Raw genomic sequence first — 17,227 nt, 5'->3', positions numbered from 1 at the left:
TTCATACATGGCTGGCTTTGCTGAGTCCTCTATGTGCATTGTGTCATTTAATCCTCACTATAATTATGTGAGGTGAGTACTTTTATTTATTTTACAGTAAGGAAGCTGCAGTTGACAAGTCATTGACTTGTCCAACGTCACAGCTAGTAGGTGGGAGTTTCAAGATTAGAATGGTGACTTTGAGACTTCAGATGCAAGCTCTTAACCACCATATGATCTCCTTCAGTTTACTCAGTTCAACAGTATGGTTTTCTGTTTTCTGTTTGTCTTGTCATTAAAGCTACAAATTTGTTTTATAGGAACAAGTAGTGATGAACTTGGACAGCAGGCTTCTGATCTTCCCTTTATACATCTGCTGTAACTTCCTGTATATATCACCAGAAAAAAGAACTGAAAATAATCGTCATCCAGAAAATCCAGAAAACTGAGGATCTCATCAGTTGGAAACAACTGCAACTTCCTTACTTTGAAAACTTTTTCGGCCAGCTTTAATTTAATGGCCCTACTGATACTCACATCTAAGGTGACTAACAATGACAAAGGCCTTATGAACTGTACAGATAATACGGAAGACTGTTCTTATGCTCATTACATTTCTATGCATACATGAAAAAAAAAAACGTTTTAAAGCCAAGAAAATACCTGTCAAACCATTTCTGTTATAAAGATGTTGACTCGTGCTTTTAATTTTTAAGCATCAGAAGAAAACCGCTGTAGGTAAATTTCACTTTGCGGCCTAATATAGATTTAATTTTTAGTTTAAACTTTGATCCTACCTATGTTAGTGAACGTCAGTTATCTATCTGTAAATTTATTTTTATTTGGCTAAAAGAACGCTAAAGGAACAATTTGAATGGCTAATTATAAATGCTCTTTCAGTTGGTACATTTGAAGCTGTCCTTTAATTTTTTCAACTGCTCTTTATGATTCCTCCTCATACTCTGATATCCCTCCAAGCTGTGCTTGTTTTTAATCATTAAATACTTTTTTGTGGTTTTGGAGACTAAGCTGGGGAACTTTTTATTTAACATAAGCATTTTCATGCTATTTTATTTTGCTTTTAATTTAGCTTTCTTAGGATTTTTAACAAAATCAGCTTTATACTTTCAAATGAACTTGAATGGGGGAGAAAATCAGTTTGAACCTGAGGATATTTCTTTGCCTTACATGGTCTTTTCTTTGACATTCTGTACTTTATTCTTAGGTCATGGATTATTTATGTACCAAATATTACACTTTAAACATTTTCATATTCTCTGATCTTCAGAATTATTTATGTTCAAATTTTGGTTGGGAATCCTATTTCCTACTTAAGCTCAGGACCTTACAACCTCTGAATTGAGTGCCTTTGAGTTATACATGCTAATAGAAATTTCATAGTATATGTAAATAAGGTCGGAGGATCTCATACAGAAGCTTACAATAAAGCATAATGTAAAAATAGAACTTATTTTTGTCAAAAATGGGATGTACACTTGTCATGATTTACATGTTTGCTTCTTATGTTTACTGCTATTTTGCAAATAGCCATGCTCATCTTCTTTCCAGTCAGAGTAAATGCTTTTTGTGGTTAATGTATATTTTTGGTATATTTTAAAAATTGGGAATCATTTTTATGTATCTGTACAAATAATAAATACCCATTTGGAAAAAGAATAAATAAGCTCTTATATAAAATGGACACAAAACTTAGTTGAAAACAGAATTTTTTTCTTTCTAGTTAGATTTTTTTCCAATTAGATTTAACTTTTGGAATTTGATAGTTTTTCTTCCCCAGTAATATGTCCATAGGTTCATAAATTGCTTTTCTCCTTTCAAAATTCATCCTCTTTGACTTAAAGGAAACTTTTAAATGCCCCCCCCCCCAAACTGTAGTTTAAGTGTTTTAAATATAATAATTTAGCTATATCAAGTCTGCTTTTCTTATTTTTATATTTGGCTATAATTATATCTCTTTCATGAGATACTTCTTTTTCTATCTTATTCTAGCATCAGAGGTTCCTTGCTAAAAACTATAAATAACAACCTTAATTTGAATTATGTGATTAATTGAATTTTTAGAAATATTGGAAGTAAAGAGAAAGTTTGAGTGTATTAGTGCGTAAAATTAACTATTTCATTTCATTATATAAATTAACCAAATTTGAATTATTTATGGTTCCTTTCCTTTGGTTCTTTCCTAGCCAAATTGCTTACGTTGTCCACAAATAATAACTACTTCTTCAATCACAAGTAGGTTGTGTTCTTATCTGAGAAATTGGTAATTGTCAGCTACTGATAGTAGAGATCTGCTTTTGTTTTTATTTCCTTAGCATCAATTTTTCATTCTTTTCAATAGGAATATTTTCCATAAAGTATTAATAATGTCAGCTGAAGTATCATATAAACCATTATATATGAAAGATTTTGTGTTTGTCTGCCTTTGCCTTATAGCCATTGCCAAGTCTTTTTTTTTAAGCTTCTAAGGCTAGAAAACGATATTTACCCATTAATAATTATTATCAGTAACTTGGTTATTAGTATCAATTAACTTTGTTATCAGTAAAGAAGAGGTCCTTAAGAGAAAATATTCTAGAGTCTCATGCCAAAGAGGAATATGAACGTACCTTTTTTTTTTAATGGATTTGCCTTGAAACTTAGCAAGGTACAGGCAAAATTAAATGAACAGTGGTAGTCACTAGCTTTTTATTAAGTGTTCAGTGGCTAACGTTTTATCACATTTTAAGTCTTTCAATGGGATTACCATTATATATGAATAATTTTCAAAATCAGGCGCAAAAGTGAGGTTACCAAGGGTCACTGTGGCTATTTTTTAAAATTTTTTATTTAAATTCAAGTTAGTTAACATACAGTGTAGTACTGGTTTCAGGAGTAGAATTTAGTGATACAACACTCAGTGCTCATCCCATTTTTAAGGGCTTGAACTCAAGACCCTGAGATCAAGACCTGAGCTGAGATCAAGAGTCAGATGCTTAACTGAGCCACCCAGGAGCCCTTGTAGCTATTTAAATTTAAGTTAATTAAGATTAAATAAAAGTTAAAATTTACTTCCTCTGTCACACTAGGCACATTGTGCTTAGTAACCACATGTAACTAGTGGCTACAGTATTGGACAGTGCAGATATAGAATATTTCCATCATTGCAGAAAGTTCTGTTGAACAGTTGGTCCAGAATATTGAACTATTAATGTTGAAACTATGTCAAAAGTTATATTCCCTTAAAGATGAACCCATGTTGGGACGCCTGGGTGGCTCAGTCGTTAAGCGTCTGCCTTCGGCTCAGGGCATGATCCCAGGGTCCTGGGATCGAGTCCCACATCAGGCTCCGTGCTCAGTGAGGAGCCTGCTTCTCCCTCTCCCTCTGCTGCTCCCCCTGCTTGTGCTCTCTCTCTCTCTCTGACAAATAAATAAATAAAAATCTTTAAAAAAAAAAAAAAGATGAACCCATGTTAATAATAGATGATAGAGCCGGGGTGCCAATGGTAGATTAGATCAAATACTTGAAATGATAATGTTGATTCATAATTTAAAGCAATATGGACCTAAAAAACAAAAGAAAGTACAGTTCCTCCTCAGCCAGAGAGTTTGACATTTTTCCCAGGGCCCAGGTGCAGGGGTATAAAAAAAGCCTCAGACATCATCAATCACTGTTAACTAGAGGTCAGACTGCATCTAATTTAGGGGGGGAGATTACTGACTCAACAGCATGCACCCACATGTAATGATAAAGGAGGATACTTTTGTAAAAGCTGGTGATTTTTAAAAAATAGGACTAGCAAAGTAAAACAAAATTTAACCAAGGCTGGAGATTAGTACATTTGTGGACAATCACAGATTGTTAATGTTGGTTCTTATGTAAGGTATATACATACTTTAAATACAGTTTGCCTTTATTGAAAAAGTATTGTTTGGTTGGGGAGGGAACTTAAAAGCAAGTGTGTCAACAAGTGTTGACTCTACTCCACTTGAATTCCATTAAAATGGAATGAGGGTACCTCAAACTATTTATCAGAAATATAAAGGATTTTCTTCCAGATACAGTGCTGAAAGATTTACAGTGCTGGATAACCTACATCCTGAGAGAAGGCAATTTGATCAGTAAGTAAGGAAGCCCTAGCAGGACCCAATTTCTGTCCCACATTTTAAAGGGGAAGGAGACTTTTGGAGACACACCATTTTTTTCCCCAGATAAGATTTAATCTCCATTAGGGAACTTATTCCTTTGGTTTTTCCCTTTCTCTTCTATTATCTTTACTTTTTTTTTTCTCTATACTGGCTCATTCACACCAATATTTAAATGTGCTTAAGTTTCTCATATCTTTGAAAAACCAAACATTTACCTTCACCCACTGCCGTATTTTGCCCTGCATCAGTTAAACTTCTCATAAAGGTTCTCCAAATTCTGTCTCCACTTCAAAACCCATGCACAGCTCAACTCCACTAAAACTTCTGAGTCAACAGAGACTTTGTTGCTAAATTCTATAAGTTAGATGTATTTTTTTCATTCTTTTCCAGTAACACTTAAAATTTACCACTTTGTCCTCCTTAAAAAGCAGCCTTCTCTTAAACTCACCCGGTTCATTCTGTTTCTCTGCCCACTCCTTTAGTCTCCTTTCAGTGACTCATCTTAGTCTACTCTGGCTGTCTCCAGGCCCTTTTCTGTCCTGAGTCTGCACCAAGTGATTTCATGCACTCACGGCTTCAAATGAACATCTATATTCTGATGATTTCCCTTTTTTTTTTTTTTTAAGATTTTATTTATTAGAGAGCGAGCACAAGCAAGGGGGAGGGACAGAGGGAGAAGCAGACTGCCCGCTGAGCAGGGAGCCCAACATGGGGCTGGATTCCAGGACCCTGGGATCATGGCCTGACTTGAAGGCAGATGCTTAACCAATTGAGCCACCTAGGCACCCCTCTGATGATTCATTTTTCTGTAGTTCCAGCCTGGATCTCTAATGAGCTTCAGATACACATCTAGAGGACTAGAACGCTAATCCTCCTGAGTGTTCAAAGTGGCACCTCAAATTAGCATGTCCAGATCTGAACATTATCTTTCTCCTGAATTTATCATATATGCCTTATCTTATTAGCAAGTGATGCTACCATCTAATGATCCAGTGTAAGAAGCCAGAATCCTGGATGTCATTCTTGAATCTTCTAATTCCCTCATCATCTTTATCCAAAATCACCACGTTTTTCCTGTTTTAGCAACTATTTCTCAAATTCAGCCACTTTCCACTTTATCTACTGATACCATTCTAGTACATGCCACTGTAATTTCCAATCTAGATTATTTTACCAGCCTCCTATTATATTCCCCCTCTAGTCAAGTATCCACATTAAGTGTTCTCTGAATAAACTCAAATCTGATTCCCTCCCATCTTTAAAAGCCCTCAAAAACTCCCTATTGCCTTTGCCTTAGAATAACTCTTTACCATAGTTTACAAGCCTATTTCAGCCTTTGTATTTCCTCTCCCATGCCTCTTGCCCTCACACATTCAGACTCCTCTACCGCTGGAAAATCTCTTCCATCTCTCCCCACAAATGTCACCCCATTTCTCCTGGCTAATTTCTAACTCCTTCTTAAGGTCTTGTTTGAACATTATTTCCTCTTGGAAACTTCTTGACAACTCTCCCCCTCAAAACCAGTTAGGGACCTGTCCTGTGCCCTCACAATATCTAATTCTTCCCCTATCAATGCACTCGCATGCTATTTACTTGTGTGTATCCCTCACTGGACTGCAAGCTACTCAAGAGCAGATTTGTGTTTTTTTCACTGATTAATCATCTGGTATATAGGTGTGCAATAAATGTTTGTGTGAAAACTGTATTAATCATGGTTTTTTATTTATTTATTTATTTATTTTGTCATCTGGGGCCTTGCTGAGACTGCCCTTCCCGGGGCTAACTGTTCCTAGAGATAGCAAATGTCTCTCCTTCTAGCCAATAAAAGCCCAAACCCTCCAATCACCTTCTTTATCAAACTTTAACAAGCCAAGGCAATATTGCTCTGCCCTAATGACCCCAGGGCCAGGTACCAAACAACTCAGGATAGCCACTACATCCCAAAGCCCACTGAAACTTTTCTGTCCAATCTTAAATCTCTTAGCTTGGGGAGCCTGGGTGGCTCAGTCAGTTAAGCATCCAACTCAGTTTTGGCTCAGGTCATGATCTCAGTGTCATGAGATGCAGCCCTGCGTCAGGCTTGGCGGGGTATTGGGCACGGAGCCTGCTTGAGAGTCTCTCTCTCCCTCTTCCTCTGTCCCTCCCCTCGCTCCCCCTCTCTAAAGAACAAACAAAACCTCTTATGTGTACCCTACCTCTGCTATTCCTTCCTGCAAAAACCACAATAAAGGCTCTCACCCATGCTTTCCCCTTGCTCCTGGCTCCTGACCCACCATAGTGCTTCCCTGTGTGGACATAAACTTTGTGTATTCTATGTCTAGAATTGGTTTGGTATAAACTATTCTTAATGCCTGTGGGCAAGAACTGGAAAGAAAAATGGGAAAATGAGAACTGTATTGGGGTGGAGGGTATACAGCTTTTATCAGACCTTTAGAGAATATCAGGTAGCACATTTTAAAGCCCATTGTGGACAAAGAAGATTAAGAAGCCACCAGGAAAGTGAGGCTAGATGAGCAGAGATGAAAACTCTGTTCTCACCAGAATCTTGTTACCAAAGTGGCAGGGTTTTTTGTTTTTTTTTTTTCTAATCAATACCGTTTGCCAAATAACGAAACAATATTTGAGGGCAACCAGGTAATTTATTCAGTAGCTAGAGAATAGAGAAGGGGAGCTCATGCTCTAAAGGTACCTTTTTCCTATTAGGTCTCCTGTCAGGGTTTTATGGGGTTAAGGGAATTAAGGGGATGGTAAGCAAGCGGACCTCAGAGCTTTTGAGGGGAGAGGAGACCTCTCAGAATGAGAGTGCCAATTCTTCTCTTCCCTTAAATGAGTGCAGTCAGATCTATCATGGCACTGGTAGCTGTGTTTTTTGTTACTCCTATTAGATGTCAATGATCCGGAGGCCACGTGGAGGGTTAGCACGGCCGCTAAACTGGACCAAAGCGGTGGAAAACTGGGTCATGGGGGGCTTGTTTGGAGTCTATGGCTTCTGGTATCTGGCCTTAATTTCTGGTGGCAAGCAGCATCTGCAAGCAGGACTCGAAAATTGGGCTATGTGGCTTGTATGGAGCTTTTTACAGACTCCCTGGTGACAACGTCTGGGCTCAGAAATTGCGCCACCCGGGCAGGCTGCACGATTCTAAGCAAGCTCAGCTCAGCTTCACTTCTTTAGAAGCCGGAACCCTCCAGAGTCGTTTCTACGTTTTCCAGTCGGCGGTGAAAGTTCAGTACACGGCCTTCCCGGAAGTTGTTGCGCAGTCGTTTCCGGGGCAGGGTGAGGTGGAGGAAGATTCCGAATGGGTCGCAGCCGCAGCCGCTCCCCACGGAGGGGTGAGTCCAGAGGGAATTTGGTCTGGGGCTTGGTCGGAGGCGAGGCCCCCCCTCCTTCTTCTCACCCCAAGAACGAACGCAGCGGAGAGAAGGGCCCTTTTCTCCTGAGGAGGAGAAGAGTGGGGTTGGATGGAGGAGGGGGGGACAAAGACCTGAGCCCTTTACTCTTCAGCCGTCCGGTTTGAAGGCAGTTTTCCTTCCTCTAAGAGTTTCGCGGACTCTTTGTCAGCCTCATACAATAACTTGTTATACTTATGACTGAGGGATTTAGAATCAGACCACGGTTCCCTCACTTAATTTCTGGGTGGCCTTGTGCAAGTCATCCAGCCCTTCTGAGACCGAATTCCCATAATTAGACATTGGGGGTAGTACTACCTATCTTTAAAAAACTGATGTGAGAATTAATGTCACATTCCATAACACTCAGCATGTGGTAATGCCTAGTTCTTGAATGCTCAATGTTAGTTTCCTTCCCAGTTTATATAATAGGAAAATCGATATTTAGAATTTTGCGTCCAGGGAGCTCACCTCGTAATATCTTCTGGCACCCACCCCCATAAATGAGGCAGTGGGATGTAAAGAACCCAGGACTTCGATCAGGAGATCCAACTTAGACCCTCGGTTCTTCCTCCTCTGGTTAGTCTTTATCACCTTCAACTTGATTTTGTAAAAAGTTGAATGAGGCCGCGATCCGTATATGGCTCTTGAGCACTTAAAATGTGCTCAGTCCGAATTAGGAAGTGCTGGTTAAGTGTAGAATACACTGCAGATTTCCTATTAAATACCAAAAAGAAGTAATATCTCAATTCTCATATCGAGTACATGGCAAAATGATAATGATTGGGATATATTGGGTCAGATAACAATGTTAAAATTAATTCTGTGTCTTTTTACTTTTTTAATGTGACTACTAGAAATGGCTGGCATTATATTTCCATCGGACGGCGCAGCTCTAGATATTTGAGGTAATATTTTGCGTCTGCAAAAAGATTTTGTGTGTTTGTATTAGAGCGCAGGCGGTCCCGGTCCACATCCCGTGAGCGAGAACGCAGGCGCCGAGAAAGGTCCCGGTCCCGGGAGAGAGATCGGCGAAGGAGCCGCTCTCGATCCCCGCACAGAAGACGCTCCAGGTGAGTGCAGGGAAAAAAACCTGAAGTTTTACTACAAGTCCCAAAGAAACTAGTCGCTGCCCTTACTTTTTTTTTTTTTATCACAAGGGATTTACAGTTTCATGAAATGAGGGGAACTTAAGCCCACCTTATTTTAAACCCAACATTTCTATTGGTAAATGGAGTTCATCACACTCTCTTTGCGGTAGAGTTGCCTTGAGGAAGAAATGAGAAATAATATATGAAAAATACTAGCATGGTGCTTGGCAGGAGTAGGAAATAAGAATTTTGTATTTTGGGGGTTTTTTGATTTTGGTTTTCTTTTTTTTTTTTTTTTAAGATTTCATTTTTATAAGTAATTTCTATACCCAACTTGGGGCTCCAGCTCACAGTCCTGAGGTCAAGAGTCACATGCTCCAGGGACTGAGCCAGCCAGGTGGCCCTGTTTTGTTTTTACTAACTTTTTGGTGATGAAGGTTTACTGAAATATATAAACAAGATTGTGAGATCTTGAAAGAACCTTAGAAACTGACTCTTGATTCTTAATAAGTATCAATTGCTGTTTAAGTCAACTTTTTGTGTATTTGTAATTGTTAGAAACTTTTCTTTTTCTGCCTTATAAAAATTTTTTTTAGCCCTAGCTGTACTAAGACTGATAATTAAAGCAATAAATTATATTTCTGGTTTTTCATTAACAGTCAGGACCTAGGCCTTGTTCTGCTATGCGGAATGGACTCCTGGTTCTCTGGAGCCTGGCTTTTGTTCAGCCTTTACCTTTTAGGAGCTCATGTATATATTTGTCAATCAACACGTCACCAGTTATGTCTCTGCTTCTGATATCTTTACTTATTAAATATTAGATCCCCAAGACGACATAGATCCACATCTCCTTCCCCTTCTCGACTGAAAGAAAGAAGAGATGAGGAAAAGAAAGAAACAAAAGAAACAAAGAGCAAAGAACGCCAGATTACTGGTAATGTTATTAGATAAATAACTGTAGGAAAAATACAGCCTTGTTCATATAACTTTAGTCATGATAAAATTATAAAAGTATAATTTGGGAACATTTAAATATTAAATTTTTTATAGTGTTCATATGGTTTTGAGATTTTGTTATCATTGTACCTTAGTTGCTGGTTATCTGTGGTGCTCCTGATATAAGAAGGCCAGTTAAAAACATGAGAATATTCTATTTTGGAAGTACCTTCAAAACTAGTGTCGTATCTGATATTAAAAGTGGTCCTGCCCAAAGGCTCCAAGCATGTCCTTTTAAGCAGTCTCTTCTGATGGAGGATGTAGAGAGTATTCCCTCCGTGCATCTTAAGTTACATTGTGTCCAAACTGAAGAGGAATTTTTTCCAATTTCCTAGTCCTTTAGCTAATTGTTTTGTGTGTTCTCTGCTGCTGAGGTGGAGTAACTATTTTTTTTTTTTAAGATTTTATGTATTTTTTTTTTTGAGAGAGAGATAGCAAGCGAGAACATGAACAGAGAGGAGAGACGGGAGAGGCAGAAGCAGACTCCCTGCTGAGCAGGGAGCCCGATGTAGGGCTCAATCCTAGGACCTGGGACCGTGACCTGAGCCGAAGGCAGACGCTTAACTGACTGAGCCACCCAGGCACCCTGGAGTAACTATTAATCTATTGACAGCTCTCTTTTTATATACACATGTCGTTGTCCCCCGCCCCTTGGTACAAAAGTAGAGCCTTCCTATGAAACCTTTCCTAAGCTGAAATGGCATAAAGCAAAGAGTATCCCATGCTTTCTGCAAGGTTTGTGGTACACCACTTTGCTTTTACAAAAGACCTACATTGGTACAGTAATTGCTTTTTTTCTTAAAAGGAAATACCCTCTTCACATTTCTTTTGGTTAGCAAAAAAAGTACTAATGTAGGTCTTTTTATTTATTTTAGAGAGAGAGAGAGAGTATGTGCATGAGCGAGCACAAGCGGGAAGGGGGAGAGGGAGAAAGAATCTGAAGCAGACTCCGCACTGAACACGGAGCCCGACACGGGGCTGGACCCCACAACTACGAGATCATGACCTGAGCCAAAACCAAGAATTGGACGCTTAACCAACTAGGCCATCCAGGTGCCCCTAATGTAGGTCTTTTCTAAAAGCAAAGTGGTGTACCACAAACTTTGGGAAGGTGGGATGCCTATATATAAAATGATAGAGTTTTAAAAAAATTTGTATTTTTGTGTTATTTTTTGCAGAGGAGGACTTAGAGGGCAAAACAGAGGAAGAAATAGAAATGATGAAATTAATGGGATTTGCCTCTTTTGACTCCACCAAAGTAAGTAAAACACATAGCCAGTTAAACATTCTGATTTGAATTAATCCATTATTACTGTCACATTTTTCCATATTCTTTTAATGTTGCTTATAATTTCTTCCATTCATACAAGTTTTTTCCTTTAGAAGACATGAAGTATCTGTGTGAAGGGCATTGAGAGCCAGAGAAGGAAGCACTGAGCTGCCATTAGAATTCAGGGAGTGTTCGCCTGATGTTTAAGTTTGATCTTCAAGGTGATCAGATGAAGAGGAGGAAGATCATTTGAAGTAGAGGGAAGAACTCATGAAAATGCTATGTAGGCATGAAGGAGCATAGGGTATTGTGGGAATATCAAATTCAGTGACTGGTAAAAGGGTGCTGATAGGCTGGTGGCTATGAATGAGGCTAGAAAGTAGGATAGGAAGCAAATTGTGGAAGCTTTTGATACTCTTAGACATACCAAGGAATTTAGAGTTAATTCTTTAGGTGTTGAGGAGAGGAAGCAATGATATGTGCATTTAGAAAGATGAGCCAGGACAACATGGAGGACAGATGGGAGACAGGTTAGATTGGAGGCAGGAAGAACTGCTGGGTCATGCAAGTGAAAGATGATGAAGGCCTGAACTGAGGCCAGAATATTGAGTCTACTCAGGAGCCAGAGTTGTTGGTGGTGGTTGTGGTAGTGGGAGTGAGTAGTCAGTGGTGACTCCAAAGTGACAGGCTGAAAGACTGGGGGATAGGGTTAACCAAGAAAGGGTTCTGGGAAGGGAAAGTGCTGTGAAACAAGAATGAAGTTCAGCTGCAGAGAACGATGACATTGGGTAGCTGTATATATCTCATAGCTCAGAAGGGGGAAGGATTGGAAAGTGAATGCTGTCTAGCCTTGATCATAATACTGAAGAGAATAAGGAAGTGGGGGAGGAAAAAGAGGGGGGGTTTGTGGAGAGGAAGGTGAAGAGAAGGGATTATAGGGAAGGAGGGGGGAAAGAGTAGAAAGACATAGGGAGATGTGATGGAAAGACAAATGGGGGGAGGGGAGATGGAGAGAGGATGTGGAAAGAGGAGAGAAGGGATAGAGAGAGGGAGCTAGTAAGAATAGAGAGAAGGAGAGTATGTGTGGAAGGAGTATATATTTTCTTTGAGAATATGGTTTAAAAACATTCTCTAGAATCTTAAGTTCATGTAGTTTTGTAAATGGAAATTGAGATTTTTAAGAAAAATTGTCAAAAATAATCCACTTCCCCTAATCCTTGAATGGAATGGGCTAATCGTAGATGCTGTAAAAGTTTCTTACTAATGGTTGTGATTATGTAGGGCTCACATGTTTATAAAATGACAGTGTATAACTCAAGAGGAATACTGAGGCATTACTGTTTTGAGGTAAGAAAATTATGAATTCTGGGGCACCTGGGTGGCTCAGTCGGTTAAGCATCTGCCTTCAGCCCAGGGTCCTGGGATCGAGCCCGCATCAGGCTCCCTGCTCAGTGGGGGTCCTGCTTCTCCCTCTCCCTCTGCCTGCCACTCCGCCTGCTTGTACTCTCTCTCTCTCTCTGTCAAGTAAATAAATAAAATCTTAAAAAAAAAAAAAAAAAAAATTATAAGCTCTTGTTTTCACAAATGGTTATTTCCCATTTTGGAATTTAATGCAGTTTATGTATTAGTTTTTTTTCCTTGAGTACACCAAATCCTTATTTGTTTTTCCAAAGAGTATTTTATAAGTGAAATGGTTTATTAATATGTACACTGGGTGAACAAAAATATCTCCAAAGTAAAACAACTATAATTTTGCTGTTTTTAAAAGAAAACAGGAAGGGAACCTATCAGAATTATTTTCTTGGGGTGAGGCTGGGGCAGCGGGTTTACCTTTGCCTGTTAAGTTTGAAATTCTGAGAATCAGATGTAAAAATGGAGCCATACTTTTAACTGTAGTCTATGCTGAAGGTGTTTGTTTATAAAGGAAAAAAATAGATAAGAATTCATAGATCCCATAAAAATTAAGGAGTACCATGAGAACAAATGATGTCAGTTGTTTTCTTAAGGACATGTACAAGGATGTTAATTTACTTTGTATGCAGTTGGCTTCATGGCCATCAGTTATTAAGCCTCTCAGTTCATTTGCTTTTCAGTAATGTGTATCTTGTGATATTTCATCATAGATCTATGGTGGTACCTTTTCATGTGCCAATGTAGTCACTTATTTTGCCTTCCATTTTCACATTCTAGAATGTTTCAAAGTTTGGTTATGTTTATTAATGGATAATTTTCTATTTCAGCATGTAAATCAAAACAGACTAATAATACACAACTCTGCAAGTAGTTTTCAAAAACCAATAATCCTTTAGGAATTGAACTTACTAAAATGGTTAGCATCATTTATTTTTTTCCTAAGCCAGTCTTTCCAAATCATACCTACTTCCTATTCTTGGGAGGGCAAAACTGTACACCTCAAGTAATATACCTAGTAGTATTCTACTCTCCTCACCACACCCCCACAATGTAGTGAAAACAGGAATAGAAAAGTAAGACCAAATACATTTTTTTTTAAGATATATTTATTCATTTTTGGAGAGAGTGTGAGCAGGGAGAGGGGCAAAGGGAGAGAGAGAGAATCTCCAGCAGAACCGCTGAGTGCAGAGCCCAACACAGGGCTCAATCCCACAACCCCCAGATCATGACCTGACGAGTCAGAGTCAGACACTTGACCAACTGAGCCACCCAGGTGCCCCCAAATACATTTATTTTAGCTCCACCTCAAATATGTATCTTACCTGTGCATGACTTCAGGGCAGTGGATAAGAATCCTTTTTTTATCCTAACACAAATATCTAGTAAGTGTGCTATGCAGTTAGGGTATACTCCCTTGAGTAATAATGGGGGAGGGAGGGAGGGAATTGGAGGTCACGTGTGTGTGTGTGTATGTGTATGAAAGAGATGGCATTAATCAGTGGTGTTCATATATTTTATAACAGTTGTTTTCTGAGCACCTGCAAGTTCAGGGCCTAGGATGTGAGAATGCAAAGGTGACATGCATCCATATCCCTCCAACAAGAAGCTTTCAGTCTCAGGGAAGGTAACATCATGTATATGGATCATGATAATGCAAGGTAGAAAATGGAAGGTATTATGAGGGAAGCACAGTTAACATTTTATGGAAGGGTAGAGGGTGATTTCTGGCAGCTGGACCACTTGAATTGGCCCTTGAATGATGGATAAGAACCAGATGGTTGGGGTTCTTGGATGGGGGTTGAGAAGGCAATTTAGATAGGAGAAACAGCAAATGATGAGTTAACTTGGCCAAATCAAAGGACCTATAAAGGAATTAGTGAAAAAGAGGGTAGATACCACATAAGAAAGGCTAAGATAAAAGTGACACTTAACATTAGCATCTGTTATTCTGTATTCTGATTTTTTTTAAGATTTATCTAAGAGGGGAGGTGGGAGGGGCAGAGGGAGAGGGAGAGAATCCCAAGTAGACCCCCAGCTGAGCGTGGAGTCCCATGCCGTGCTCCATCCTACGACCCTGAGATCATGGCCTGAGCCGAAACCAAGAGTGGTACACTCAATCGACCGAGCCACCCAGGCGCCCCTGTATTCTGATTCGTGATTTAAAAATCAAAATTTCAAGGCCTGTGCAAGAAATGAGATCTGAATTAATGGTGACTGTTGCAGCTGTGATTTGAGAAAGCTATGAGCTGTCATAAGTTAAATTTTTCTAGAGAAAATATCCATAACTGGTATTTGGTTTCAAAGAATTCTTGGACCAAAAAAGGTTAGGCTCTGCTACCCTATTTCTCTGCATGCCTTGCACATAAATATATATACCATGAATGTTTGTTGACTTGAATATTTGAATATCTTAGATTATGTATGACTGTAAAAATGGGAACAGAGTTGTAATACATGGGAGTTCATGGAATATCATCAGTATCTGAAAATTCTTTCATTGGGCTTCCTCATTCTTAAAGTTTTTTTTTGTTTTTTGTTTTGTTTTAGTTTGACAGAGAGAGAGATAGCGAGAGAGGGAACACAAGCAGGGGGAGTGGGCGAGGGAGAAACAGGCTCCCTGCTGAGCAGGGAGCCCAACGCAGGGCTCGATCCTAGGACCCTGGGATCATGACCCGAGCCGAAGGCAGACACTTAACGACTGAGCCACCCAGGCGCCCCTGGGCTTCCTCATTCTTTTTTTTTTTTTTTTTTAAAGATTTTTTTTATTTATTTGACAGAGAGACACAGGACACAGTGAGAGAGAGAGAGAACACAAGCAGAGTAAGTGGGAGAGGGAGAAACAGGCTCCCCGCCGAGCAGGGAGCCCGACGTGGGGCTGGATCCCAGGACACTGGGATCATGACCTGAGCTGAAGGCAGATGCTTAATGACTGAGCCACCCACGTGCCCCTGGGCTTCCTCATTCTTAAATGGATTTTGCCATTTAAGTATGTCTATAGGATCCAGCTCTTTGAGGCATTTAATATATCCTTCCCATTTTTTATATTTGTTTATTGCTTTTCTCTAGGGGAAAAAGGTGGATGGCTCTGTAAATGCTTATGCCATAAATGTGTCTCAGAAGAGGAAGTACAGGTATGCTTAGCCCCCATTATTATGTTTGAACTAATGATATAAATTAGGTGCTTGGGAAAGTATTTATTTATGAGATAGTTGTGTTTATAGGAAATGTAGCAGTTTCCATATAGTCCCTTGTCTTGATATTCTTTGCTTATATTCTGGTGTGTTAAAATAATTTCCAATTTACATGTGAACCACTAACTATTACAGAGAAGGCTTCAATCTTTTAAAGCTCAACATTTTTCCTTCTTCAGAACAGCATAATCTCAAATCTTTAGACTTTAATTTCATTATAATTATAGGTTTAAATTAGAGCCATCCTGTGAGTGATTGTGTAAGGATTTCAACTGTAAATATATTTTTGTTAAATATAATAAGTATAAGTATATTAAGGCATATTTTATTAATACCACAGGAAAAAACAATCCATACCTGAAATCTCACTGAATTCCTAATGAATTGAAAAGTCAAGACATCTTCAAACATGCCTTTCTCTCAACCTTTACCACTGATAAAAGACTAATATTCCAATTAACTTAGAATATGTATAATTTGATCTGAGAATTCTGTGAGTTAAGGTGAGGACCAGAATCATCTTTAATGGTCCTTTGTAAAATTATTTTCAGAGAAAGTCTTAATGAGGAGAACCTAGTACAATATGCAGTTGGATTTACTTGATGGGTACCTATTTTGGAGCTCTTCTCTATTTCCTTATTGTTACCTATAAATATGGACTTTCAGCTTTTTTTCTTTTTTAAGTCTGTAGAATCTTTCCAAATAATTTTGAAAGTATATTTCCATACTTCTATTTGGATTTCAAAGAAATCTGAAAGGCTTTAGGTTATTTTGAAAGTGAAATAATATCCTTAATAAGTGTGCATTAAATAACCATGAATACTTTTTACCCTAGACCTTGCCAATTTAAAGATGATTTATATTATTATTATTTTATAAGAGGAGTCCGGAATTTTTTTTTAATAAACAATGAGTTTTCTCTTCTCATCATAGGCAGTACATGAATCGAAAAGGCGGATTCAACAGACCTTTGGATTTCATTGCATGAGAATTGAAATGTTAAAGAATGATTTTTTTTTCCCTTACCTTGTTCAGAAGAGTGGATTTTGTATTTCATATTTAATATGCATAAAAAACAGGATCACAGTCCTTCCTCCTTGTAAAGTAAGAAAATTTTATTTATGATGTGTGCAGTTCACTTACCCTGACTCACAAAAAGGAAAGTTAAATACTGCATTTTTTTCTTTTAGGAAATATCATTTGGGGCAATCATCAGCCCTATTTTTTGGTTCTTATTGTTGTGGAAGCTGTATATGTTTTCTTCTTGGATGCCTGTTAGGACTTTTTAAAACACATAAAAGTAATTTGGATGTAAGTTTCTCAAATAAAGCAGTATTTCTACCCTTTTGTATTTGATAAATACTTGTATTGCTATGTAAAATTGTCCCCCTACACAGTTTTTTTTTCCTACATAGATTTAGATTTCATTAGTAATTTACAAATAACTGGATTTTTGTATCTTCTGTGGTTTTTTCCCCAATTATTTCCTCCATTTATTGTTTTTCTTCATTTTAAAAGCAATATATGCTTATTATATAAAAACTTGGGAGAAACCCAAAAGTAAAAAGAAAAGCCAAAAATCACCTATAATCTACCCCCAGAAACAATCAATATTTTGGTATATATCTTTCCAGACTCCTGTGGTGTATATTTATTGCTCCCACCCATTATATCAGAATTTATATGCTGTTCTCTTTTGCTAATCTTTTTTCTCCCAGGTACTGTGAACAGTTTTTAATACTCTTACATGTTAT

The 17,227-nt window shown here is 38.4% G+C and overlaps 2 protein-coding genes across 2 annotated transcripts in view; both read left to right on the top strand.

Annotated features, from left to right (window-relative positions):
* GMCL1 (germ cell-less 1, spermatogenesis associated) overlaps positions 1-5,830 on the top strand; it is a 41,157-nt gene extending 35,327 nt beyond the window's left edge. Inside the window, exon 14 of the mRNA XM_036088248.2 lies at positions 300-5,830. Coding sequence (XP_035944141.1) covers positions 300-428 — 129 coding nt within the window. The 3' untranslated portion in view covers positions 429-5,830. The remainder of the gene's footprint in view (positions 1-299) is intronic.
* Positions 5,831-7,335: 1,505 nt separating this feature from the next.
* On the top strand, positions 7,336-16,814 carry SNRNP27 (small nuclear ribonucleoprotein U4/U6.U5 subunit 27). Its single transcript, XM_036088418.2, has 6 exons — positions 7,336-7,455; positions 8,465-8,585; positions 9,425-9,537; positions 10,778-10,857; positions 15,349-15,413; positions 16,407-16,814. Exons 1-6 carry the CDS (start codon positions 7,422-7,424, stop codon positions 16,459-16,461), a joined length of 468 nt encoding a protein of 155 aa, XP_035944311.1. The 5' UTR covers positions 7,336-7,421; the 3' UTR covers positions 16,462-16,814.
* The last annotated feature ends 413 nt before the right edge of the window (positions 16,815-17,227 follow it).

Source organism: Halichoerus grypus, chromosome 10, assembly GCF_964656455.1.
Source record: "Halichoerus grypus chromosome 10, mHalGry1.hap1.1, whole genome shotgun sequence".
In the NCBI taxonomy this organism is placed as follows: domain Eukaryota; kingdom Metazoa; phylum Chordata; class Mammalia; order Carnivora; family Phocidae; genus Halichoerus; species Halichoerus grypus.
The sequence above is the reverse complement of the archived record's forward strand: the minus strand, read 5'-3'. Positions and strand labels throughout refer to the sequence as shown.

Excerpts from the sequence above, each read along its gene's own strand:
- SNRNP27 (XM_036088418.2), top strand. The coding sequence starts at position 7,422 with ATGGGTCGCAGCCGCAGCCGCTCCCCACGGAGGG. Across the intron at positions 7,456-8,464 it reads CAGCCGCTCCCCACGGAGGG|AGCGCAGGCGGTCCCGGTCC; the intron begins GTGAGTCCAGAG and ends TGTTTGTATTAG. Across the intron at positions 15,414-16,406 it reads TCTCAGAAGAGGAAGTACAG|GCAGTACATGAATCGAAAAG; the intron begins GTATGCTTAGCC and ends TTCTCATCATAG.